A 26,638-nucleotide genomic window follows, 5' to 3' on the forward strand; every position below is an offset into this window, starting at 1 on the left:
CCACTTTTCTGTCCACATTTTGTAAATACTGGACATTTATTTAAAGCACGTTGATTAGCGGTATTGGGGATAATTGAGATAACTTCTATCAAGAAAGTGTGCCTCATAGTGATGAGGTACAGAAAGGACTAGGACCACACCTAGACAGACTTTTTTGTTTCTTTTTAAAAGTATCCTGGGACTAGAGCAAATGTAATAGTAATTAACAAAAGATAGTGAAAAAACTAGTAACCTGGAGCAAAGAGGAAAATATCCTAGTTTAAGATACTTACTGAATATAAATTTTAAAAGCCCAATTAATTACAATTTTTATTATTTGTTACTACTCCTGAGAAATCTTCCATACTGTTTTCTGATATTACTGAGATGATTTTAACAAGACTTTATATCTAAGTCCTAGGATATCTCTGTTAACGTTATTATTATGTTACAGTTATTGCTGTCTACATTTCAGGGTACTTGGAAACTTAAGTTAGTGATCCGTAGTTAGACTATATAATGTAAATCCAGTTTTTAAATCAGACAGCCTTCTCTTCTTTCTCAGAATTTCTGAACCCCTTTTTGGTAGCTTAAATGTCCCATATAATTAATGGATTTGTTTCACAGTGATTATGCTGACATTTTGCAGACATTGTTTGAAAGTTAAGAAAGAAAAGGAGAAAGAAAACAAAGGGAAAAAAATGTATTTTTAACTGTTGAAAATATATATGCCTTTAAGCTTCTTACAAAATAAGTCTGAATAATAAGGTCAGATTTGTGGCCATTATGCTATACTCGTTTTACAGGTTTTGTTATATCGGGGGTAAAAAAATTGTAGAAAGAGCGAAGCCTCAGAAAAACTTTCTATTGCCTGGGTGTGAGCCAAGTCACATGGAATGGGTGTGGGGAGTTTCAGTGTTGCGAACAGACCAGGAAGCTCCCTGAGAATTATCCTGAGCTGTGTTGACAAACTGACAGAAAGAAAACACGGGATTTTTATTCAAAATGGATTTGTTAAACGCCTTTAAAGATTTTTTCAGTAAGTTAATCTGTTTATTAAATCCATTATTTTCTTACAGTTTTTGAATTAGATTTTTCACTTTTGTTATTTAAAAGAAAACTATGGAGAGAACGTGGTAGGTTTTTATAGGCTGCTGCTTTATGTTATTTATGAAACATAAGCTAAATGATTGGTGATATATCAAATAATACTAGTTTTGACTTGATAAGTAAAATAGTTTTTAAATGTTTTAGTATCGATGTTTAAATAACAAATAAGAAAAGGACATAGATAACTGATTTGAGTTTGATGCAGTTAGTTCTAATTCAGTAACTTTGAATTTAGCCATAGACATTTTAAGTGAATTAAATAAATTGTAAGCATATTAAAAACATGAGGCTAAAAGGATTAGGTGAGCAAGTTCCTTTATCCATAACGTAATTTTAACATTATCTGCAACATTTGAATTAAAATCATATTGTTTTAATACTTTTTACTTAGATTTTAGAGGAACAGTGTAGAAGATACATTTAATAAAAGCACCCATAAAGAGAATGTTTGATTGAATCAATGTAGGATTGCTAGAAATTGCTGTTTGGTAACATAAGATTTGATAGTTTGAAATGAGTTCTGAAAGCAGCAGCGTGTAAAGAAAATGAAAACACTGAAAGAAAATAGTGAATTCTTTAGATTGTTTTTGAGTTCAGGTCGTAGAGGAATATTAATACTAACTTACAAGAGCCTAATTTTTCTATCTGCTGATGGCCTTTTTACGAACTTTTGATAATGAAGTTGATTTAGTCTCTTTGAACATTTGCTTGGTGTTTTCTAGAAAAATGAACAAAGGAATTATTGTAAAAGTTTTATGTGTAAGGAATCTGAGGAAACAATAAGTAACCTGTCAATTTCCAGGGAAAGGGCAAAATGGAAAATGGAAAAGGAGCGAGCATTTTGTTGAAAAAGCATGTTGTAATCGTAATATTATAACTCCTTTGTTCCTTTAGTTAACTTTAGTGACCAAGTGAATCCTTCTGGAATATAGATCTCTTTTGTTTACTTTTTGGGGAGTTGTAAAATTTTTATTACAAGTCCATTTTTTTGGTTAGTTTTCCTTTTAAAGAGGTTATTGATTTATTTATTTTGCAGCATATTTTTTTATGTTTTATATCTTAGTCTTTTTTTTTTAGTTATAGTTTATTGGGGTGACAAAGGTTAGTAAAGTTACATAGGTTTCAAGTATAAAATTCTGTAATACATCATCTATATATCACATTGTATGTTCACCACCCAGAGTCAGTTCTCCTTCCATCACCATGTGTTTGATCCTGTTTACTCTCATCTATCACCTCCCTCCCCCCTTACCCTCTGGTAACCACTAAACAAAAACTCATAGGCAGCATATTTTTATTGAGAACCTACTGCAAACCAAGCAAAAATCGTAGAATGAACAACTAATACTAACTATCACAGAACTTACATTCTGGTGGGAAGATAGATAGTGGTAGTTATTTATTATTAGTAATACAGTGGATTTCATATCTAAGTTTTGTCAGAAGTGATGTTGTAAATCAACCAGAAATGGTATAAAAATGATTCCATATATACCATCAATACAATGATAAAATTATTCTCACTATTGAGTCTTGGAAAGTTGGTCATTAATCCTAAATACATTTGGGTCAGGATTTGAGATTTGTAGCCAGAATATATTTATTTTGCTTGCAGCTTGTCAGAGTAGACAGACCATCCACCTGTTCCCTGAATGGACTTTAAAAGTAGAAGAAAAAGTGTATGTACTCTTTGTGTGATAGCCAGAATACAAAAAGTATTTTTGAAAACAAAAAGTGCACAATATTTTAGATAAAACAGAATAATCAAAAACAATAATTTATCTTATTTCATGTAGATGAAGTGAACAGATAATATAAAAATTTAAATAAAAACCTGAAATGGAAAGAATACTATATATTTGTATTTAGAATTCCTTAGTTCTGCTTCCAGATATACCACTTATTAGCTGTGTGGCCAACGGTATTTAATGTAACTAAACTTTCCTGATTTCTTATTCCTTATTTGTAAATGAGAGAGTTGGGTAAGACTAAAAGACCCTGGAAAGTCCCTTTGAACTCTAAAAGTCTTATAGTCCTGATAAACAACTTATCAGTCTTACATGTGTCACAGATAGTAGGGGGAAATCCATGAGGGAGAAACTGGTTTTGAAGAAGTATGAACATAAGAACAGAATTATAGTTCCCCAAAGAAAGAAGAATACTTTCTTTGGCCTAATTTTATTGAACATTTATTTACTCAGTGATTTAGATGGAGGGAAAATGACATGCTTAACGTAAAGAAGAACTAATGCTGGAAGAATAACATTAGGTTCAGAAATATATTTGAAAGCTAAAACTGTGATACAAATAAACAAGATGAGTAGGAACAAACATTAATATAAAATTCTACATTGTGTTTTTTAAAGGAATTGAAAAGATTTCTGAGAATCCGGCCTGGCAGAAGTTTACATAAGTAAAAAGCTTAGTAAGAGCTGCTGTGATAATGTAGGTGCTAAAAAATCTCAACACAGTTCAAAATGACATTGATTAAAATTTATGGGGGGCTCAGGTGAAGGGATGCAAAAGCTTCTTTGTGTGTGTGCTGGTCAAATAAAATGTGGCATAGTTTATTAATTTGGATAGATATACTTTAACCATGGTATTGAGAAACTCAGATGCTTCTATATACTGGCATCCAGTCTATCAAAGATTTGAAAATCAGGTTACATAAGGAATAGTTATGGCTACAAAGATTTACCTTAGGAAGAGGACAGCTATCATGTGAAGATGAAATATTCTTAATTAGTGCTTAACTAAATTCTTAAAAGCTTTTGAGGAGTCAATAGTACATTGTTTTGGTCAAGAAACAGTGCTGTAGGAAGAGAGAAATAAGACCAGTGGTTAGGAGTGAGGGGAAGATTGGAAGCTATCCTAAATAACACTTTTGGGTTTTTTGTTTTTTGTTTTTAAAACAAAGCTAACAATTAAAAATGACTGCCTCAGAGTTGTTCACGTCCTCAGTGTGAGCGTTTCTCTCTCATGCCTGTCCAGGTCCAGCTATATAATGCTATAATAAAGTTTATATAATTAAGTTTCAGTGGTTTTTTTTTTAAATATATTTTTCAACAACAGTATTCCTTTTTTTTTTTTTTTTTTTGAGAAATATAGGGGAACAGTGTGTTTTTCCAGGACCCATCAGCTCCAAGTCAAGTCGTTGTTTTCAGTCTAGTTGTGGAGGGTGCAGCTCACTGGCCCATGGGAATCGAGCTGGCAACCTGGGTGTTATGAGCACTATGCTCTAACCAACTGAGCCAACTGGCTGCCCCACGGGTTTAGGTATTTTTGAAAAAGTAAATGCCAGAAGCACCAGCAGGTTGGAAAGTAGTAACTACCACTGATTGAATGCTCACTGTGCTGAATGCTTTACATACAAACTTTTAAAAATTCTATGAGGTAGGTACTTACTACACACCGTCATTTCAGAGGCAAGGAAACTGGAGTTTAAAGATTAAATATAAGTAGATCGAATTAGCCAGTAAGTAGCAGGACTAAAATTTAAATTGAGGATTTCTTTTGTTAGAGTTCTCCTGGTGTACCCATTATGACTAAAGAGTAGAAAAAAGATTAGAGTCAGATAAGCAAAGAATTAGAGAGATTTGATACAAAAGGGACTAAACTGGGATTAGGAGGATTGTGGTAAACTGAGGTTGGGAAGAATTTAGAAAACAATACATTGACTTGAAGGATTCACCTTGTTGTAGAATGATCTAATTGCTGCTGATTATAACACAATTGAGAAATTAAGAGATACTAATACTGTCATTTGTATAATTTTGGAAAGTACTTTTGCATCTATTCTCACATTGATAGGAGATTGGAAGGACCATTTTTTAGCAATAGAAACAAAGGGCAATAAACAGGCCCTTCCCAGGGAATTGTAAGCAAGGTAAAAAAGCAAGTTACCAATTATGCATGCATATGTCAGTCATGTACATGATAAACAGTAACAGAATATTTAATATGGTCACTGGGAATAGAGAGGTGGAGAGATGATTAAAAACATGGTGTTTGATCTTAAGGAAGCAAATATTGGTATATAATGTTGAGCATTACAGTAAAAATATTTACAAAGACTAGTAGTGACATAAAGGAGGAATACATCAACTGTTTTGGGGAGAGATAGAGAAATCTTTAGTGAGAAGATACCATGACTGATTTCTTGAAGAATGAGGATGGCGATTTTTTTTAGGGCAGAAAAACATCACGTGCAAAGGCTTAAAGCCTTCAAAGAGCATAGATTTTTTTTGGTAACCAAAGAGCTTGTATGGCTGTAGCATTAGTTGAACAGGTATGAGGTTGAAGATATGCTCACAAGAGAAATCACAGAAGCCTTTGCTTTGCATAGAAAACAAATATTCTAAGCTTATGTTCTTTTACTAAAATATTTCTGCCCTCTAAGATTAAAATAGGTTGTTTTTTGGTGTTTTCCCACCTGGGACTTTAATTATTGGGTCTGTCCAAAAATTCTTCATTCTTTTTTTGGCAATGTATAATTAGTCTTAGAGATTATCTTTTACAGAATTTAAAAAACATCATTTTAGAACTATCCTTTATTTTCAGGTGTAAATTTTTATTTGCTCTTACCAGTATTCAGTTTTAATCAATTTAACAAACAGTTATTGAGCATCTGCTGTGTACACAGTTCTAAAGTATAGGAAATGCAAAAGACCAGTGAGACAGAATGCTCTTCTCCAGAAGCTTATATTCTAGTAGAGGGTCTTAAAAGACAAAGAAAGGAAATGCTATGATACAAGGAGCTCAGAAGTACAAAGTGAGCTTAAAAACAGAGAGCATACATATATCATTGGGGTTGAAGGTGGGAAATGAAGGATGTTGAAAAACATGGAGCAGGAAGATAAATAAAATAATAAAGTTGTTATTTGAAGTGGCACTTCTTGAATGGATAGATTTTTGAGAGGTAGAAGTTTTAATAAGGTTTTGGAGAAAAACTAGCGAACAAGGTAAATTAAGTCATGAAGGTGGAAATATCTATTTAGGGGATTTAAGTGGCCCATTTTTATTAACAATTTAGAATAGTTTCAGTGCAGGACATTATAGAAAGATGCTTTTTGTTTAACATTTACTGTATTTACTGTGATATTACTTTACATTATTCAGTTTTCGCAACACTGTCATGGTAAGTGGTGTTTTCTCCATTTCTAAGCTCAGAGAAGTGAAATAGCTCAAGATTCCAGTTAATTAAGTGTTACAGCTGGAATTTGAGCCCAAACGGTGATTAAAGGTCTGTACTGTTTTCAAGTCTATACCACAAGCCTGGAATGGAAGGCTAAAGACATTCTAGAGAGGGCTATAGATTCTAAGCAGAATATTTCTCTTGATTTAATAGGCAATGAAGAGCCACTACTGGCTCTTGAGCAATAGCATCATTGATTGCAGCTGTATATATATAAGATTAGACTGGGTGTTATGGAAGATGGGGTGAAATAGGACAGGTTGGATTAGTCAGGAAACTAGTAGAGGGTAGTGAAGGCTCAAACACAATATAATAGACCTGAACTAGCGTGTGAATAGTGGGAATGGAAAGTGAAGACATGATGATTCTTAAAGATTTGATGTGGGAATCTTGTAAGAAAAAAATTTTTATCAGGTAAAATTCATATAACATATAATTAACCATTTTAAAGTGTATAATTCAGTGGTATTTGGTACATTAACAATGATGTACAACCATCACATCCAATTCCAATCCATTTTCAAAAGGAAACCCATTCCTGTTAAGCAGGCAGTCCCTATTACCCGCTTCCTGCAGCCCTGATCTTTCTGTCTATATAGATTTACCTATTCTGGCTATTTCATATAAATGGAACTATACAATATGTGATGTTTTGTGTCTGGTTTCTTTCATTTAGCATACTCTTTTAATGTTCATCCACATTGTAGCATGTATCATTACATCATTGCTTGTATGGCTGAATAATGTTACATTATATATATCACTGTTTATCCATTCTTTGATGGACATTTGGGTTGTTTCTACCTTTTGTTTATTGTGAATACTGAAGTCATGAACATTTGTGTAACAAATATTTGTTTGAATACCTTTTTTAGTTCTTTTTGGGTATATAGGAGTAGAATTTGGGTAGATAGGAGTAGAATTTCTGAATCATAAAGTAATTCTGTGTTTAACATTTTGAGGAGCCATGAGATGTTTTCCACAGATTCGGAGCCATCAGATTGTTTTCCACAGCAATTTCACCGTTTTACATTTTGACCAGCAATGTAGGAAGGGTTCCAGTTTCTCCATATCCTCACCAACACGTTATTTTCCTTTTCTTCTTCTTCTTTTTTTTTTTGATGTGCTTTGGTTTTATTGTAGCCATCCTACTTCCCCGAAAATAAGACCTAGCCGGACCATCAGCTTTAATGTGTCTTTTGGAGCAAAAATTAATATAAGACCGATATATAATATAATATGATACAGTATGATATAATATAATATCTGGGTCGTATATTAATTTTGCTCCAAAAGATGCATTAGAGCTGATGGTCCAGCTAGGTCTTATTTTTGGGGAAACATTTTGGTAGGTGTGAAGTAGTATTTCATTATGGTTTTGATTTGCGTTTTTCTAATGACTAATGAGGTTGAGCAGCTTTCCCATGCTTTGTGGGCATTTGTATATCTTCATTAGAGAAATGTTTATTCAGATTCTTTGCTCATTTTGAAAGAGGATTTTTTTTTATATCTTCATCAGAGAAATGTTTATTCAAGTCCTTTGCCCATTTTTGAAATAGGATGTTTTTCTTTCTGTTGTGTTCTGAGAGTTCTTTGTATGTTCTGGATATGTACCCTTATCAGAATTATGATTTGCAAGTAATTCTTTTCTAATTCTGTAGGTTATCCTAATTCTGTAGTTTGTCTTTTCACTTTCTTGATAGTGTCCTTCGCACAAACGTTTTTATTTTAGTAAAGTACCATTTATCTTTTTTTTTTGCTTTCTTTTGTTGTCAAATCTTAAGAATTCTTTGCTATATCCAAAGTCATGAAGACTTTACCCAATGTTTTCTCTGAGAGTTTTAAAGTTTAACTTTTTTTTTTCAAGTTTTAATTCTTATATTTGGATCGTTGATCCATGGTGTTAATTTTTACATGTGTTGTGAAGTAGGAGTCCCAACTTCATTCTTCTGCATGTGGATATCCATTTGTCCCTGCCCCATTTGTGAAGAAACTATTCTTTCTCCTATTAAATGGTCTTTGTATCCTTGTTGAAAATCTTTTGTCCATAGACATATGGGTGTATTTCAGGACTCTCAATTCTATTCCACTGGTCTATGTCTGTCCTTTTATGCCAGTACCACACTGTTTTGATTACTGTGACTTTGTAGTAAGCTTTGAAGTTGGGAAGTGTGAGTCCATCAACTTCATTTTCCTTTTTCAAGATTGTTTTGGCCATTTGGGGTCCCTTGCAATTCCATATGAATTTTAGGATCACCTTTTGCATTTCTGCAAAAAAGAGGTATTGGAACTTTGATAAAGATTGCATTCAATCTGTGGATCACTTTGGATAGCATTGCTATCTAAATTCTTGTCTTTAAATCTATAAACACAGAATGTCTTTCCACTTATTTAGGTCTTTAATTTCTTTCAGTAATAGTTTGTAGTGTGCAGTGTATAAGTCTTGTACCTCCTTGATTAAATTTCTTCCTGTGTATTCTTATAATTTATAAATGGATTTGTTTTCTTAATTTCCTCTCGGGTTGTTCATTGCTAGTGCGTAGAAATACAGCTGATTTTTGAGTTTTGATTTTGTATCTTGCAACTTTGCTGAATTCATTTATTCTAACTTTTTGTGGATTCTTTAGGATTTTCTCTATATAAGATCGTGTCATCTGTGAATAAAAATTATTTTACTTCTTTCCAGTTTGAATTATTTCTTTTTCTTGCCTAATTGCTCTGGCTGTTAGTTCCAGTGTTGAATAGAAGTGGTGAAGGAGGGCATCCATGTCTTGTTCCTGATTTTAGGGGGAAAACTTGCAGCCTTTTCACTATGGAGTGTGATGTTCACTGGGTTTTTCATAAATACCCTTCATTATGTTGAGGAAATTCCTTTCTATTCCTACTTTGCTGACTCTTTTTGTCATGAAAAGGTGTTAGATATTGTCCAGTGCTTTTTCTGCATCAGTTGCAATGATCATGTGTTTTTTCTTTCCCCTTTATTTTGTTAATATGGTGTATAACATTGATTTTCATATGTTGAACCACCCTTACATTGCTGGGACAAATCTCACTTGGTCATGATGTACAATTTTGTTAATATGCTGCTATATTTATTTAATTTGCTAGTATAGATGATCCTTATTTTCTGCATACTCCATATTGTGAATTTTCCTACTTGCTAAAATTTATTTGTAAGGCCCAAATTGATACTTGCAGTGCTTTTGCAGACATGTGCAGAGTGGCAAGACATTTGAGTTGCCTGATGCACATGTTGCCAGCTGAGTTTGAACAAGGTAATGCTCTGCCTCTTGTTTCAGCTCTCATACTGTAAATAAGTGTCCTTTTCACAGTCTGTTTATTTAGCACCATGGTTTTTTGGGGGGGTTTTTGTGTGTGATTTTGGTGGATGATTTTGCTGTTTAAATGGTCCCAAGCATAGGACTAAAGTGTTCTCTAGTGTTACTAAGTTAAAAAAACACACTGTGATTTGCCTTACAGAAAAAATACACGTATTAGTTAAGTTTCACTCAGGGATGAGTTATAGTGATGGTGGCTGTGAATTCAATGATAATGAATCAACAGTTTATATTAAAGTGTCTTTAAAGAGAAACACACATAAAAAACGATTATGTATTGATTGGTTGACAAAAATATTGTAAACAGAAGCTTGGAAAATCTAGCACTGTACTTGCTGTAGGTACAGTGGTTCAGTATTTGCTAATTCAGTTATTCATGGTGACTTTATATAGAACATAACTACCATGAATAATGAGAATCTTCTATTTGCTTAGGATTTTTGCATCTCTATTTATCAGGGACACTGGTTAGCAGTTTTCTTGTGATGTCTGTATCTGGCTTTAGTATCAGAGTAATGCTGGCCTCACAGAATGAGTTAGGAAATATTCCCTCTTTTTTGTAGAAGTTTGAGAAGGAAATGTTTGATAGAATTTACGAGTCGAGTTATCTGGTCCTGGGCTTTTCTTTGTTTGAGAAGTTTTTTGATTAGTGATTTAATCTTTTATTTGTTACAGGTCTGTCCAAATTTTCTATTTCTTCTGTCAGTTTTGGTAGTTTGGGTTTCTAGCAGTTTATCCTTTTCATCTAAGTGATCTAATTTCTTAGCATACAGTTGTTCGTAGTGTTGTCTTATTCTTTTATTTCTGTAAAGTTTCTAGTAATGTCCCCACCATTTCTTCATTTCTGATTTTACTAATTTGAGTTTTTTTCTTTGTTTTTTTCTTGGTCAGTCTAGCTAAAGATTTGTCAGTTTTGCTGATATTTTCAAGGACCAACTTTTGGATTCATTGATTCTTTGTTGTTTTTATAGTCTCTTTGTGTTTACCTCTGCTCTCATCTTTATTATTTTCTTCCTTGCTAGCTTCCTTTCTGTTAGCTTGATCTTTTTCTAGTTCCTTAAGAAGTAAAGTTAGGTTATTGATTGAGATCAATATTCTTTTTTAATATAAGCTTTTAGAGCTATAAATTTTCCTGTTCAGAGCTGCTTTGCTGCAGCCTGTAGGTTTTGGTATGTTGTTTTCATTTTAATTTGTCTCAGTAGTTTCCAATTTCATCTGTATTCTTTTTTGACCCATCAGTTGAGTGTGTTAATTAATTTCTATATATTTGTGAATTTTTCATTTTTTCTTTTGTTATTGATTTCTAGTTTCATTCCATGTGGTTAGAGAAGATATTTTATGTAATTTCAGTCTCTTGAGATTTATTGAGATTTGTTTTGTGGCCTAACGTATGGTTTATCTTGAAAAGTGTTGCATGTGCAGCACTGGAGAAAAATATGTATTCTGCTATTGTTTACCGGTGTTCTATATATGCCTGTTAGCTCTAGTTGGCTTATAGTATTTTTCAAGTCCTCTATTTCTTTAATGATCTTTTGTCTAGTTCTACCCATTACTGAGAGTGAGCCATTGAAGTCTCTATGTTGTAGAGAACTGTCAATTTCTCCCTTTAATTCTGTCAGTTTGCTTTATACTGGCTCTGCTGTTGATGTGTCTGTATTTATAATTGTTACATATTCTTGGTGGACTGACCCTTTCAATAATAAATAATAAAGTTCTTTGTCTCCTATAACAGCTTTTGTCTTAAAGTCTATGTTGTCTGATACCAGTAGAGCCACCTGAGATCTCTTTAGGTTGCCGTTTTCATGGAATGTCTTTTTCCATCCTCTCACTTTCAAACCTGTTTGAATCTTTGGATCTAAAGTGAGTGTCTTGTGGATAGCATAGAGTTGAATCACATTTTTAAATCCATTCTGCCATTCTCTGCCTTTTAATCCAACATTTTAATCTATCTATGTATAAAGTAATTACTGTTAAGGAAGGCCGTCAGTTATTTTGCTACTTGTTTTCTTTGTGCCTTATACCATTTTCCCCTCAATTCCTCTATTACTCCCTTCTTTTGTAATTGATTTTTTTTTTCTGATTTAAAATTTTGTTTCCCTTCTCATTTCTTTTTCTATATATTTTTAGTTTTTCCTTAGTGATCACCTGGGGATTATAATTAACATCTTAACTTTTTAACAATCAAGTAATACAAACTTTGCTTCAGTAGTATATAAAACTCTGCTTCTTTACAGTTCCATCTTTATAAATTGTGCACCCATTAACCTCGGTTTGAAATTATTGTTTCATACATTTGAATCTTAAATCATAAAGGAAAGAAAAGAAGACTTACAAGCCAAAAATGTAATAGTAGTGGCTTTTATATTTATGAATGTGGCTACGTTTACCATTGTGGAAGTGGGGAAAACAGGAGTACACACACGCACAAGTTTAAAAGGCTTTAGTGCATATATACATATATATATATATATATATATTATATATATATGTATTTACTATTGACAAAAATCACTTGGCTAAATATACAAAGAAAGTTAATAAGGAATATCCAAAAGCAGTAATAAATTCTATAGGATAGCAACTATTACAGTGGGTGTCCCCTGATACTGCAAGTTACAAGCTGTATACAAGTTCCCAATAAAGGCAGCTAAGACTAAACTCTACACATTAATAACAATGTTATGCTAAAGAAGCTCACCAAACTGTGGGGAAACAACACTGGAGAGGTCAGGAACCAGCCAGACCTCACAAGGTCCGGGGCTGGAAAACTGAGGCATCTCCCACTGTTGCATGCAAGTTCCCAAGAATGCTAGAATGATGAAGAATCACCAGTGGATGAATGACGACGAATGTGCTGCCAAATGAGGTCTGTCTTATATATTTCTTCAGATGTACTTTTGAGCCAAGTTTCTTGTTCCTGCCTCCGCCGCCCCCTGTCGCTCCCCCCCAATGGTCAGTTCCGGGAGGGTTCCGCAGTTACTGTGAAAAAAATTATTGCTTATCCGGCTGAGGGCCAGTTTATTCGGACAAACAATACCTACTGTTCTTGCCTGGGACCATTGGCCCAAGGTCTTCCATAGCCTGGCATGTTCCTGTCACGTCATTCTGATATAACTTAGTTACTTCTTCACCTCATCTGCTGATGCTGGGGAAGGAGGAAACAGACAGAAAGCAACATCATCCCATATCTCTCCTGTTGGGGCTGAAGCTGAGATTGAGTGGATGGGAATAATTTTTCTTAACCCTAAGCTAGCCATCACCTTACATGAGGGAAAAAAACAACAGTACTTCCTGTGAGGGAACAAAAAGCTAACCATCACCTTACATGAGGGAGAAACCTAACAATCACCTCATGAGGGAACTATCATCACCGCATACGGGAGAAACAGACAGCATAAAACAATGAAGCTGTATCAGCCAATGAAGGCAAATTTTCCTAACATCTTCCCCGCAGTTCTTTATTTCTTCATTTGACTTCAAGTTACTATTTAGTGTCTTTTCATTTCAGCCTGGAAGACTCTTTAGCATTTCTTATAGCACAGGTCTAGTGTGACAGACACTCCTTCAGTTTTTGTTTATCTGATAGTGTCTTAATTTCTTCTTCAGTTTTGAAGAACAGTTTTGATGGATATAGAATTTTTTATTGATAGTTTTTCCCCTCCAGATTCTGCAGATTCTGTTTGTTGTTGCTTTTTATTGTAGGTTGTTATTTTGCTTGTTTAATGACTTTTCCAAACTATTCTTGTAAAATCTGTATTCTTTGTCATGTGTGGCCACTGAAATCTGTTCTGTTTGCTTATTGGTCAGCTAGTGTTTTGAGTTTGCTTAAGTACCTGGAACCACAAAGAAAAATGATAACTCTTTTCAGCACTTAACCAGGCTATTTATAACTCTCCCTTAGATGTCACTTACTGCTTCTTCAGAATCCTAAGGTCAACCATAGATGAAATCTTAGGGTCTTCTTGGGCCTTTCCTGAGCATGTGTCCTGCCCTAGCTATGTGTATGGCATTCTTGATTCTCTGGTATACACAGGAGTTTTTCTTAAAGCCCTTATTACCCCACATATATCCTATCCCAAACTCTTCCTTCCCATGGTTTTCAATATGTGTACTCCTTGTCCCAATTATTGTCCCTTGCCCAAGCCATTGCATCAATTAAATGATTTTAGCAAAAGACACTCTAGCCTTGGAATGCTCCGAGTTGGGCGAAATCAAGGCAAGCCATTGTGCTGGTCCTTCAGGTTGCTGCCAGATAGGTTGAAACCCACAATCACAGTTCTTTGTCGATAAGATTTGTGTTACTTCTTCTAGCATTAGGAGTGCAGGTTGCTGTCCTCACAGACACTGTTGATTTGGGACGTAAGAGATGGTAGGCAGGTAGCTTAAAATGCTACAACGTTCTCTTACTACAAAGCGGCAGCTTCTTCACTAAGCCTTGCCCTAGTTTTTATAAGTTTTTAAATAGATTCCAGAGTTCTGCAAAAGTTGGTTCTGACAATATTTGCCAGCTCATTAATTACTTTTTTGGAGAGATGGAGGCCTAGAGTTCTCTATTCTGCAGAAATCTTTAGTGTGGGGATTTTTTTTAGGATGGTGATACCGTTAACCAGAATTAAGGAAATTAGGAGGGAGGGAGTTGATTTATGGAATTTTGATGTAGGTGTTTGTATTTGAGGTGCTGATGGTACACTATGTAGATTTCTAGTGACGATTGGAATTGTAGTGCTTGAATTCCAGAAAGAGCTTAAGAGCTGCATAGGGACCTTAGAACCCTCTGTATGGAAGGTATAGAAAATGAAAGTGTATGATTTCTTTGAAATAAAGGGGAAATCCAAGTATGGCATCTTGGGAAACACTTTCAACTGAGGAATCATTCATTTATTCATTCAGCATTCATTCATTTTGTTCCTACTACTAGTGTATGTACTGCTAAGCTTATACAAGGTAATAAGATCCAGTTTTTCCCCCCCAGGAAGCTCATTCTCTTATTAAGGAGATAGACAAGTAAACAGATACAATGCAATTTTACAACAAGGTTTAGAAGAGCCCAGACGAGACCCCAAGAATATTTAAACAGATCAGTAGGGAAAACAAGAGATTCTCAGGGAAGGTAAAGGAGAAATTGATGGAGAAAGTAATCTGTGATTTTGGTTGCTGCATGGAGTTTAAAAAGACTGAGTACTCTAAAAGGTACTGATTTGGCAGTAAAGAAATGACAGTTTCATAAGAATGGTTTTAATTGAGTAGTTTTAGTACAATAGTAGACATAGATGACTAGATTATATAAGGAGTTAGGAGTGAGTGAGTGGTGAAAAGGTTGAAGGATAAAAGGAAGACAACTTTTTAAATAATGGCATAGTTTAAAAGGAGTAGCAGAGTTGAAGTAACTATTTTGGAATGGAAGCAATCTGAGTGTGTTTTTAAAAATAATAGAAGGTACTGAGTAGGAAGGAAAAAAGGATGGCCAAGAATCCCAAAAGAGGCAGGAAAGATGGTATCTAGAACCCAGAAGGATCAGTGGTTAGAAACTTGGGTGAAGAAAAAGAGTGAAGGTAAGGAGAAAGTTTTGAGAGAGTGAGAAGGTATTTGAGAAATTTTACCAAGGAATGCCTCAGTTTTCTCCGTAAAAGTGGAACACCGTCATGTGCTAAGAAATGAGCCTGCAGTGAAAATGCCTGAGTGAAGTTGATGTAGCATACATTTGTGACAATAGTACAATTTGGTCATTTTCTCATTTCTTTCAATAAATATATATTAGGCATCTACTATGTGAGATCTTTGGGATGATATCCATGAACAAAGTAAACAAAATCCCTGCCCTTTTGGAGTTTACATGTGAATGGAGTGAGGGGAGGCAAACAAGTAAATAATATTTTAAAGTAAACATAAGAGGTAAATAGAGCAACCTGGGTCTTGGAACTAAGAAAGCAAATGGTAGGGTCACCCAGACATAACTACAATTTATATTGCATATCAAGTTGTAATTTAAGTTAGTGTTTTATTTCTGTACAGCTAATTGTAGACTCTAGGTTAAAAAGTAAGACAAGAAGAATATGGGTTTGGTGGAGCCTTTATGTACTTATTGTAGACATGAGAGAAATAATCTACATTTACATTTAAAAGAAAATTTATTAATTCACAACAACTGTATAATTACGTTATGCAGTTATTTCAGGGCCTTTGACAAAAAAAAAAGATGAGAAGGTAAACTTTCATATAATAACTACAGTTAAGTGTTTGGTTATGGAAAGAGAATTTGTGAAGGGGGTGATCAAAAGTGCAAATTGTTAAAATAAATAAGTCATAGAGATGTAAAAAAGACATTTATTATCTAAATTTAAAAGATTAAAAGAGAGTTGAAGATCTCTTTTGAATAATGAATAGATTGGTGGTTTTTTGGATATCATTGTTTTGTCTTCTCATTACCCCTTTTTATTTAAACAGGCATTGGAAAAGTGAAAAGAAAACATAGTGTTCCAGATTCTGCATCTCCTGCTGATGATAGCTTTGTTGACCCAGGAGAACGTCTCTATGACCTCAACATGCCTGCGTATGTGAAATTTAACTACATGGCAGAGAGAGAGGATGAATTATCATTGATAAAAGGGACGAAGGTGATCGTCATGGAGAAATGCAGTGATGGGTGGTGGCGGGGTAGCTACAATGGACAAGTTGGATGGTTCCCATCAAACTATGTAACTGAGGAAGGTGACAGTCCTTTGGGTGACCATGTGGGTTCTCTGTCAGAGAAATTAGCAGCAGTCGTCAATAACCTAAATACTGGGCAAGTGTTGCATGTGGTTCAGGCTCTTTACCCATTCAGCTCGTCCAATGATGAAGAACTTAATTTTGAGAAAGGAGACGTAATGGATGTTATTGAAAAACCTGAAAATGACCCTGAGTGGTGGAAATGCAGGAAGATCAATGGAATGGTTGGTCTGGTGCCAAAAAACTATGTTACCATTATGCAGAATAATCCATTAACCTCAGGTTTGGAACCATCACCTCCACAGTGTGATTACATTAGGCCTTCACGCACTGGAAAGTTCGCTGGCAATCCTTGGTATTATGGGAAAGTCACCAGGCATCAAGCAGAAATGGCATTAAATGAAAGAGGGCATGAAGGTGATTTCCTCATTCGTGATAGTGAATCTTCGGTAAGTTGGTTTTCAAAGGTAAATGAAAATAGAGCTCTGGGTATTAAAAAAAATAAAATAGAAGATTGGAGACATGAAGTAGCTTCCCTGAAATTAGCCAGGTAGTAAGCGGGAACATAAGCATAAATGTTCTGAAGCTAAAGTCAGTGTTCATTCCAACTGTATTTATTTTGAATAAAATATAGTCCTAGCAGGTATACTACACTGGATTGTTTGGCTTTGTCTAGTTCTGTTGGTTTTGCATTCCTGAAATATTTTTTACATTCAGCTGAAAAATGGAGAACATTTAACTGGCTTCTTCATTGAGAGTAGAACAATATAGTAGACAAAACTGGGAAAACATTTCTTAAAATGCATATTGGATGCACTGTTGTCCTTATGATAAAGAAAATCTCTAAATTTTAAAAAGTGGTATTTAAGTTTCTTCATAAATTTGTTGTTTGGAAGTTGGAATTCACTTTTACTATGTACCTCAAATTTAACAATCATGATATTTAAAATGCATTTGCAATAAAAAATTTTATTCTAATACTAGTAAAACAAAACTATAAAACCATAAAAATTAAATAAGAAAATAGTTATGTGGGCTTTTTTTGGGTATTGTCTAGGATATTAGAATTTGATACTCATTTCCCTTAAAAATGGCCTTTATTTTTCCTTAATAAAGGAAAGATACCACTATGTTTCCACTTTTCTGATCATGATTAGTATTGGCTTTGTATGTAGGTGTACGAAAGTGAATATGTGATTGTACAAAAGGTCAAAAGAGATAAAAATCTAAAGTGGTACATGTTGGGGTGTGTGTTATGTGTAAAGGAAAGAGGAGAGACTGAGATTAATTGAACTGCCAATATGAATTTCAGGAAATGGAGCCTGTACCTAACTCTTCAGGAAGAGCAGATGGTTAGTGACAGGGAAGAGTGGTTGGATTGGTTTTCTGTTAGATGCCTGACCTGGCCCTGCTTTCAAAGACAAGCAGTGAGCAGAGGGGTTAGGAAGGGAGTGACCTTGGAGTGGGTGGTGAAGTAACCGTAAGTATGGGATGTTTCCAAGAAGTCCACTGTTTGAAACTTTGGCAATAACTGTATAAAAGGAAGCTTCTGGTTGAAACAGATTACTCAAAAAAAAATTAGGTTAGAAAAAGCCTAATTAATGAAGTAGCTTAATTGCAGAATACTATGTATTTTCTTGTAGATATTGAGTATATTAGCCAAAATATACCATTAATTTTAGCAGTAGAATCTTTAAAGTAAAAATCTCAGGCATATTTTGTTTGACCTGTACAATGTTTTTTAAACATGAATTTACTATCAGTATTTAAATATTGGGAGATTTATTATAAAAATTCAGGAATCAGATTCCCTTTTAAAATAGAAAATCCTGTCATCATTGAGCCCTTATTCCTGCAATCACAGCTAAGTGGCCCCCGCCTTTAGCCTGGGGCCTGTACATAATCCCTCAGGAAGAGTGGGTAGTTGATGATAGGAAAGAGTGACTGTAGTATCTTTTGTCTATCTACTCTGTCACTTGTTTCATTTCCATTTTGCCCCTTGTAGGCATTTGAGTTTATGCCCTCTCCTAAATTTACGTTGATTCTCATTTTTGTGTCCATCTTTGAGAATTCAGAATATTATCTCAGCTACTCTGTAAGACAGCTGCTGTTAGCTACTAATTGAAAAAGGATGGATGTTTTGGACTTTCTCATGTGTTTCTCCAGTAATCTGACTGGACAGAAGATAGCTCTTGTGCTTCAGATGTTAAAATAAAGGATTTGTTGTGGGTATTAGGTAGAACATATTAGTTAAGTGACTTTGGAGTCTGACTGCTTGGGTTTGAATCCTGGATCTGCTGTTAACTAGATGGATCCTGGACAACTTAGCTTCCTTCAGCCTCAATTTTCTTATCTGTAAAAATTGGTTTTGAGGCGTAAAGCAGGTAATCTATGTAAATAGTTTAGCATAGTGCCTAGTACTTAGTGAGTGCTCATATTTTAGCTATTAGTTTAATATTAAAATGCTAATAGATGTCTTTCAAAATGTTCACACTACATGTTTTTTCTCTTTTAGCCAAATGATTTCTCAGTGTCACTAAAAGCACAAGGGAAAAACAAGCATTTTAAAGTCCAACTAAAAGAGACTGTCTACTGCATTGGGCAGCGTAAATTCAGCACCATGGAAGAACTTGTAGAACATTACAAAAAGGCACCAATTTTTACAAGTGAACAAGGAGAAAAATTATATCTTATCAAGCATTTATCATGATACTGCTGACCAGAAATGACTGCTGCACAGCTCTAATTCATCATGTAATTGAAGACTGAGAAAATGTCAGTCCAGTCGTGCTAGATTGGATATTGCTATTTCTAACTCTATATGAGAATTGACTATAATAAGTATTTTTATTGTAACTCAGTCCATACATATATACTACATATGCAAAACATCTGCATAGAGCAATTCCTTATCCTTGGTCTTCTGTTTTATTGTTTCTTTTGTTGTTTTTCTCTTTGCTTCTAATATTAAGGTTTTATATTTTGGAAAAAATGATGCAGATCAAAAGTCTTTATATGGAAGAATTTCTTTATTGCCTTTCCTTTATTTCCTTGTAAGGACACCATATTAGTTACTTCCTCGGTGGTTTCTCTTCATATAAAATTATTATATCATATGGCATATGCTAAAATAAATTTCTTGGAGAGTGTTAATCTTTTCTGTGACTAAATAGCAATAATAAATGGAAAATTAGAAATTATTTTTAGGTATTGTATTTGTTACAGGCTATTGTAAATATCAAGTATGTTGTGTCTGCCATTATTTTTAAAAATTCATTGTCTTCACTGTAAAGCAAAACAAATGAGACACAGGCCAGAAAAACATCTTGTACAATTTTAATTTACAACTGTTGGAAGCAAAAATATCTAAGTTTCTAAGAATTTTTTTAGTGCTTTTCTCTCATTTGTTTATTCAAGAGATCAAAGCAGCCTCAGATATTTAGCTTTTTAAACTGTAAATGGATGCTGTATTGTTATTTTTTTCACCTAGTGTGATTTTACCAAAGCATCTTGTATTAGGATATATTATATCTGTGCCAGTGTGAAAAGAGCTAAGGCCAAATTGGGGGGAAATAGGAGGCAGTGAGAGATACTTGGTTTCCCCCTCACGCCATCCCTCAAAATCAATAATTATCAGGCATAGTATTTCTACTATTTTCATGTCTTCCTTTCAGCTTTCAGTTTTGTTGACTGGGACGCTAAAATTGATATATACCCGAGGAAAAGGTGGGATGTGCTCATGGTTAGAAAAAAGTATTTTTTAAATCTTATTGTTACAGGTGTTTCTATTATGTTTTTATTTACCAAGCAGAAGTTTGAGTGTATGGCTGAGAGGCTACTATAGAGTATTGAATCTATTTCTGTAGGTCACAGAAGAAAACCAGTTGTATTTTATGGTAACAGCTTTCCCCTCCATTATTAATTCTGGAGATTTAAGTTTAAGCAAAGTAACCTTTAGTGCTTTAATTGAAAACACTAAAACTTACTAAATAGTAGGAAGTCGTGTATTTTCAAAAATTTCCACAATGCATCTTTTTTTTTCCCCACAATGCATCTTAAGCAAATGAATGTTTCCATTCTTAATGTTATAAACAGATATTTAATATACCAGAATTACTGATGTTAAAAATTTAAGTCATCTAATTCATGAGGTTTTTGTTTTATTGGTTTTTTAAATGTAATTGTTTGAAGGTTTTGTTTTGTTTTTTTTAAATTTTAAAATCATTTTAAAAGACGTTGCCACTGGGTGGCAGCCCTGGCTTCTCCCACTAAGCAACAGGAGTCAGCAAATGTAATTAAGACATTGATACACAGTTTTTTCAGTTTCATTACATCTGCTTTTAAAGCCTTTTTTATATTTCATTATCTATCTCTGTTCCTTTTTGTTTATTGAGTTGATTATAAGTAGATAAGTTTAATGGGAGTAAACATCATGTATGCTTTTTTGCTATAAAATCACTTGAATATAAATTGAAGAAAACAGTTTTAAAGTGGTTGTAAAATGACTAGGTGGTCACATCTTTTTATTTAATTTTAAACATTTAATGATGCTTTTCTCCGTCTGTTTTTTTCCTCCATTCTTATTTTTAAAAATGGGTGTTCGTGTTTTTTTTTTGTTTTTTTTTTAAAGGAGCAATAATACTTTGTATCACAGACATGGACTGTTTATAACAAACCCAACTGAGTTGACATTAAGGATTTTGAGGACGTAGCTAGGAATGGAGTAGTACTGGAAGCAGAATGCATATTTTGGTGCTAAAATTAGATTTATAATAACGAGAGAGTTTCCAGATAGCCCGTGTGTGCCAGTAATATCTATTGTGTGTTCTTCTTACTAGGGGATGAAAACCTCACTGGGAACTACTTAATTTTGTACATCAACATTTTATCAATTTTTAAAAGCCTTAAACCAATCCTTACACCAATGGCTGTTCTTATAAGCGTGAATTTTACTTGAAGCACTTTTCATAAGAATTGGAACAGCTTTAGAAAATATCCACATAGCTCACCAGTCACAGGACTTATATTAGAAACTAGGTTTCCTTATTTGCAGTCTGGTATACTCTTTATAATGACACATTGCCCTCTGTGTGCCTGTTTTTAGAGCAGAGTCCTGAGAAGGGCAGTATTACAGAAATTTTCTTCTACATGTGAGGAGATGCTTAGCTATCAATTTAAATACATGTAACACACATAACCCTGCCCAACCCACTTCTACAAAGAACTCCAAAATCTTGGAAGGTTTTTCCTTAGGTTATCCTTAAGGTTCAGCTGAATGTGTATATATATATATAGATATATATGTGTGTGTATGTGTGTGTGTATATATCATATATATATGATATGTATATCTCACATCTTTCACTATTCCCAGTAACACAGGAACCCGGCACTATTGAAGAGAGTGTGTCACAGATATATCACTAAACAGAATAGGAAGGCTAAATGCAATCCATTGCCATTGTTGGAAGAATAAAAAAGCATAGCAGACAAGCAACTGGAGTTGTTAGAATAAGGTCATCCTTATATGGCACATAATTATCTCTAGTTTTAATGCTCTAATTCTATCATCTAATCCAGAGATTGCAAAGAAGCAGGACCACCTTTGTGAGAATAAGGAAAGGGCACCTCTTGCTTCTGCCTCCCCACCTGCAAGCCCAGCTTCTTCAGTTTAGAAGTCTGAATTTCACCATCACCATTGACAGCCATTCCTGCTCCCCCGATCTTGGCCAGGGTGCCCTGTTCAGGGTACAATGAAATAGTTCTACTCACACAGTGCTTTAAAAAGTAATTGTTAACATTTAAAAATTGGGAGATATCACATAAAATTTAGAGTTCTGGTTTCCACTGAAAAATGAGAAGCTGACAATACTGGAGATGAATTCCTATAAGGCAACTATCATATGGAACCCAGTATGAATGGTCCCCTTATTTTTACTAATGTATATGGTTAAAATAAAAAATAAAACACATAAAGTTTTCCCAACCCTTGTTCTCCTAGTTCAACTCTCCAAATGCAGTTATTGTTGCTCCCTATTTTAGCTGTAACATGGAGTTTTCAGTTTGGAATCTGCAAACTGTCATTTATCAGAAACACTTCAAATGCAATGTCCAAATCAATAAATTAGGAATGTAGCATTACAGGCTGCTCTAACTTTTCCACTTTAATATTTTGCTAGAAGATAAGGGGATACTTTGTAATCTTGTATTTATGTACAGTGGTACCTCAGTTTTTTAATGTAATCCGTTCCGGAAGATTGTTCGAGTTCTTGACGTGTTCGACTTGCGAGGCGTGTTCAAAAACCAAAGCATTTACTTCCAGGTTTATGGCATTCTTAAACTGAAATATTCGTCAACGGAGACGTTCGAAAACTGAGGTACTACTGTAGATCTTTTAACTATTTCCAAATGGCTTCACAACTGTTGTCACTTCTTCCTCAAAGGACATTTGATATAAGATAGATGACATCCTAATTTTATGTTTTGAATAGCATCCAGTGGATTCTTTAAAAAAAATGCCACATTACCACTTCTGGGGGAAGCCATTATTTGATTCTATTGCAAGGCAAGATAGGAAACTCTTCTGATGAGCTGCTTCTCTTTGGTTTAGCAAGTTTATACCCGTATGACTCAACTCTGTCATCTTCTAAACACAGATATGCATATGACACACCCTTATTTCTTGCTGTTACATGATCTCAACCAAATGACCAAGGAAACAAAACAACATTTTTTTAGTTTACTAACAAGATGTTCTTTTGATCTGAAAGCATATACAGTTTGTTGAGACTTCTTTAATGAGTAGCACCTAAATTGGGCTTGGTGAGATTTTAAAGAGCAGGAGTTTTTCAGTTATCATTGGCCACGTTCACAGAGGTATATGTTTCAAACCAAAGTGGGTTTTTGAGAATGTGTTTGCCAGCCGGAGCACTTTCATTATCTCAAATATTTCAGAATTGGCCTGATGCCTACAATGACTTAACACAAACATTTCATTTACCTACTGAACTGGCTAATTTTTAAATGTTTCTACTCAAATTACTTTTAAAGCTCACAGGGAAAGCTGGTCTCAGTATTTTGATTATAATGTTCCAAATTTTATTTGTAGTTATAACTACAGAAGACAAAAAGACACAGTACTCAGTTTTCTCTTTCCCTGTTTTCTTGTACCTCATAGAATGATAATGATTCAAACAGGAAAATAAACACATAGGCGAAAATAGACATCTAAGGTAGTTAAGATATTTAGTTGCTTTAAATAAATCTCTGGTCTTAGATAATTTATTCCTTAGGCCATGTAGAAAATTTGCAGATAGCCTTTGGGAAATTATGGAGACAAGTGGATTCTAGAATGAGACTGAAGTGTCAATTTTTAGGCGAAACACAGGAATGGTTATTAAATAATTTTGAATGCTTAGGGAAGAAATTAGTAATACTTGAATAAGCATGTCTTTTCTAGGAGCAAATAATGCCAAGCAAACACTTGTTTTGATACGTTTTCTATTATAGATTATAGATTAGAGGGATGTTATAGAAAACAAATAATTGATTTCATTGGGGCATATGCTAATCACTTGGTGTCAAGACGAAAACGTATCTTTGAACTGTTCTATCTGTGTGTATGATTGTGTGTCTATTTAAATAGCTTTTAGAAATATTTGTCCATTATCCAACCATCCAGACAACTTACCTCAGATATTTGATTGCTCCAGGTACCAGACTGTTCTAACCTAGTAATATAATAGTGAACAAAATGGACAAAGTTGTCCAAAAGCTGTCATAAAACATTTCTAGTAATGTAATGCCTAATAGAGAAGTGCTCTGAAGCAACAATAGTGTGGGTCGAGGGATTTGGAGAGAGAGTGGGGCTGTGAGTTTATATAAAATGATCAAAGGAGGCCTCTGCTAAAATTGACCTTTGAGCATATTGTGTGCTACACTGAATAGACCACTGATGACTAGGATTAAACCAGCGGTTGAGTGAAAATACAGCAACCAAAGTCACGAAAATTATGTTAAGATCTTCACTATTACAGAGCATTATTTCGGATTTTCAAATTTTAAAATTGAGTAAAATGGTATTTGTTGTATTTAAATGTGGAACTTTTAACTACAAAGGGCTATTCTGAATAAAGCCTGATTCTCCATCTTAAGAAGAGTTGTTAGGGAATGTCACATAGGAAAAAATCAGTTATAACTACAGGAAGGACAGTTTGGCAGACTTAATTGAGGATTTTAATGGATCACACCCTAAGGAAAGAATTGCGATTAAGGGAGGTTAAATTCCTGATGCTCTGCACTGGTGGCCAGACAGTAAACGAGGGAGGAAATTGAGAAACTGAAGTATGTTCAGAGGAGGTAAAAAAGGGCTGCAAGAACCTAGAAAACCGGAGCTTGAAAGTGTGTAGAAATTACATCTAGAGCACACAATCTGTGGAAGCAGGAGTTAGAAGACCCTAAGACAAGGGGAATTCCACTGCTTAAATATCCTGTGTTACAAAAAATATATAATTGAGACAGTGGGTTACACCTAAATGTCAAATGTGCTAAAACATAGGACAGATACTTAGGAATCTTTGTAAAAGGCAGGGAACTATTCTGTGTTACGTAGGGCAAGGAAGGGTTGTTGGAATGGAGTGTGGATCACGTAGTCTGTGCCAGGGCACCAGGACCACCTATCCTACACATGCACAACTCTTACTCAAATGTTGCGCCCTCGTGTTTCCCTTGCTTCATTCTAGTCCTGGCTATGGGGCTCAGAGGGCTCTTCCTTGACCATCAACCTCCTTATCCATCCCCACTGCCTCTACCTTTATGTAAAAATCTTCTATTACCTTGCTTTTCCTTCCTTCACTTAAATATATTTAAGTGGCAAATAGTGTAGTAGGAAAAAATGCCTATTTCTAGACTGTACCTGCTTATGATAAATAGGTTCATTTTTCCAGCAGGTTATCTTCAGACACAGATGGTCTTTCAACTCTGAAAGGCAGTGGAAATTAACCTGAGACGTGCAGGCAACAGGTTCAAGGGTAGTTTGTTTTTGGCGTGTAGCACAGACAACCAGGGATCACAACCAGTATAAAATACAGAAAGAAGTACCTCAAAGCCAGAAGAGAAACACAAGATCAGAGTTGAGGATTCCAGGCGAGAGTAGAGGCTAGCAGGTGAGGCACAGCCTCCAGAGGCCCTCACCCAATGGCATGGCCCGTGCAGAGGTGGATGGTCTGAATTCCTTGTTGAGTCATGAACCAGTCCTGAGAGGGACTCATGCAAAAGCTGTGGCAGGCAGGTAGCATTACCCCCTCTCCCCTCAGTGCCCCTTGAGGTGTGCTGAGCCCAGGACAGAGACTCGCCTTGCACTGGCTTGTGAAGGATTGGTAGGCAGTACTGCCATGTCAGCATGGCAGCGCTGGGGAGGGACATCTTGACAGGGACCCAGGCCCAGGAAGAGCTAACTAACAAGACTTCAGGGTTTGGTGAACAACTCTCCTTACTCCCCAACAACATAACTAAATGAATCTTGTTCATTCTCCCATTTCCTGTTACTTTTCCTCCTCAGTTAATATTCCCCTCATGCCATTGTCATGCCCTTGTCATGCCATTCTCCCAAATGGAATGCTGAACTGTGACTGCATCTCTCCTACCCAAATATACATGGGTACATCCTTGGAGCTCCATATTGAGGTCTATCCTCTAAAGCGTTTGCTAATCCCTTGGATCACTCACCCCTCTGTGCCCCTCAGACACATTGTGAGCCCTTCTTTGGTGCTAATCGGGAGGCAGTAAAGTGAGTGAAAGGAACTTGGAATTCTAGACCTCGGTTAGAATTCCTGTCTCCATCCCTGACTAGCTGCAATATACAGTAAATCAATTTCTCTGAGCCCTGTGTCCTCATCTGAAAAGTTGGGAATCAAATCTTAACTTGCATGTCTGTTGTATAATACATGAAAATGTACATAATTATGGAAAACCTGTAGGACAATTCCTGGCACTTAGTAGATATCCAGTACACATTGGCTTTTTTAACATTTGGAAACTGGGGGCAAACATGCATTTAGGAGAGAGGAATCAGGAAGCCGGGACTGGAAGACAAAAGTAAGATTAGGGGCCTATGTGGAGGCCAGCATGTATGAAGCATATGTTGGGGTGTGTCCACACTCAAAGGCAAGGGGAGCTAGAATCAGACAGCAGGGATGCTGTGAGAGACTACAAGCAGCTGGTGACCAGAGGTCAGGCCATAGACGTGGTCACTGACTCACAGTACAAGAATCAAGGAGCACATGCACCAAATATTCTGGACTATGGTGTA

At 35.1% G+C, this 26,638-nt stretch overlaps 1 protein-coding gene across 3 annotated transcripts in view; it reads left to right on the plus strand.

Moving 5' to 3' along the window:
* Window positions 1-19,529, plus strand: part of NCK1 (NCK adaptor protein 1) — a 74,216-nt gene extending 54,687 nt beyond the window's left edge. For 2 of the 3 annotated variants that reach the window (XM_033131812.1, XM_033131813.1), the window contains 2 exons: window positions 16,066-16,778; window positions 18,845-19,529. In XM_033131812.1, the coding sequence (XP_032987703.1) occupies window positions 16,066-16,778; window positions 18,845-19,039 (908 nt within the window). In that variant the 3' untranslated portion in view covers window positions 19,040-19,529. Of the gene's footprint in view, window positions 1-876; window positions 1,019-16,065; window positions 16,779-18,844 lie in introns of those variants that run through there. The other variant, XM_033131814.1, reaches the window with a different exon arrangement.
* Window positions 19,530-26,638: the final 7,109 nt, after the last annotated feature.

Source organism: Rhinolophus ferrumequinum, chromosome 17 (assembly GCF_004115265.2).
Source record: "Rhinolophus ferrumequinum isolate MPI-CBG mRhiFer1 chromosome 17, mRhiFer1_v1.p, whole genome shotgun sequence".
Lineage (NCBI taxonomy): Eukaryota > Metazoa > Chordata > Mammalia > Chiroptera > Rhinolophidae > Rhinolophus > Rhinolophus ferrumequinum.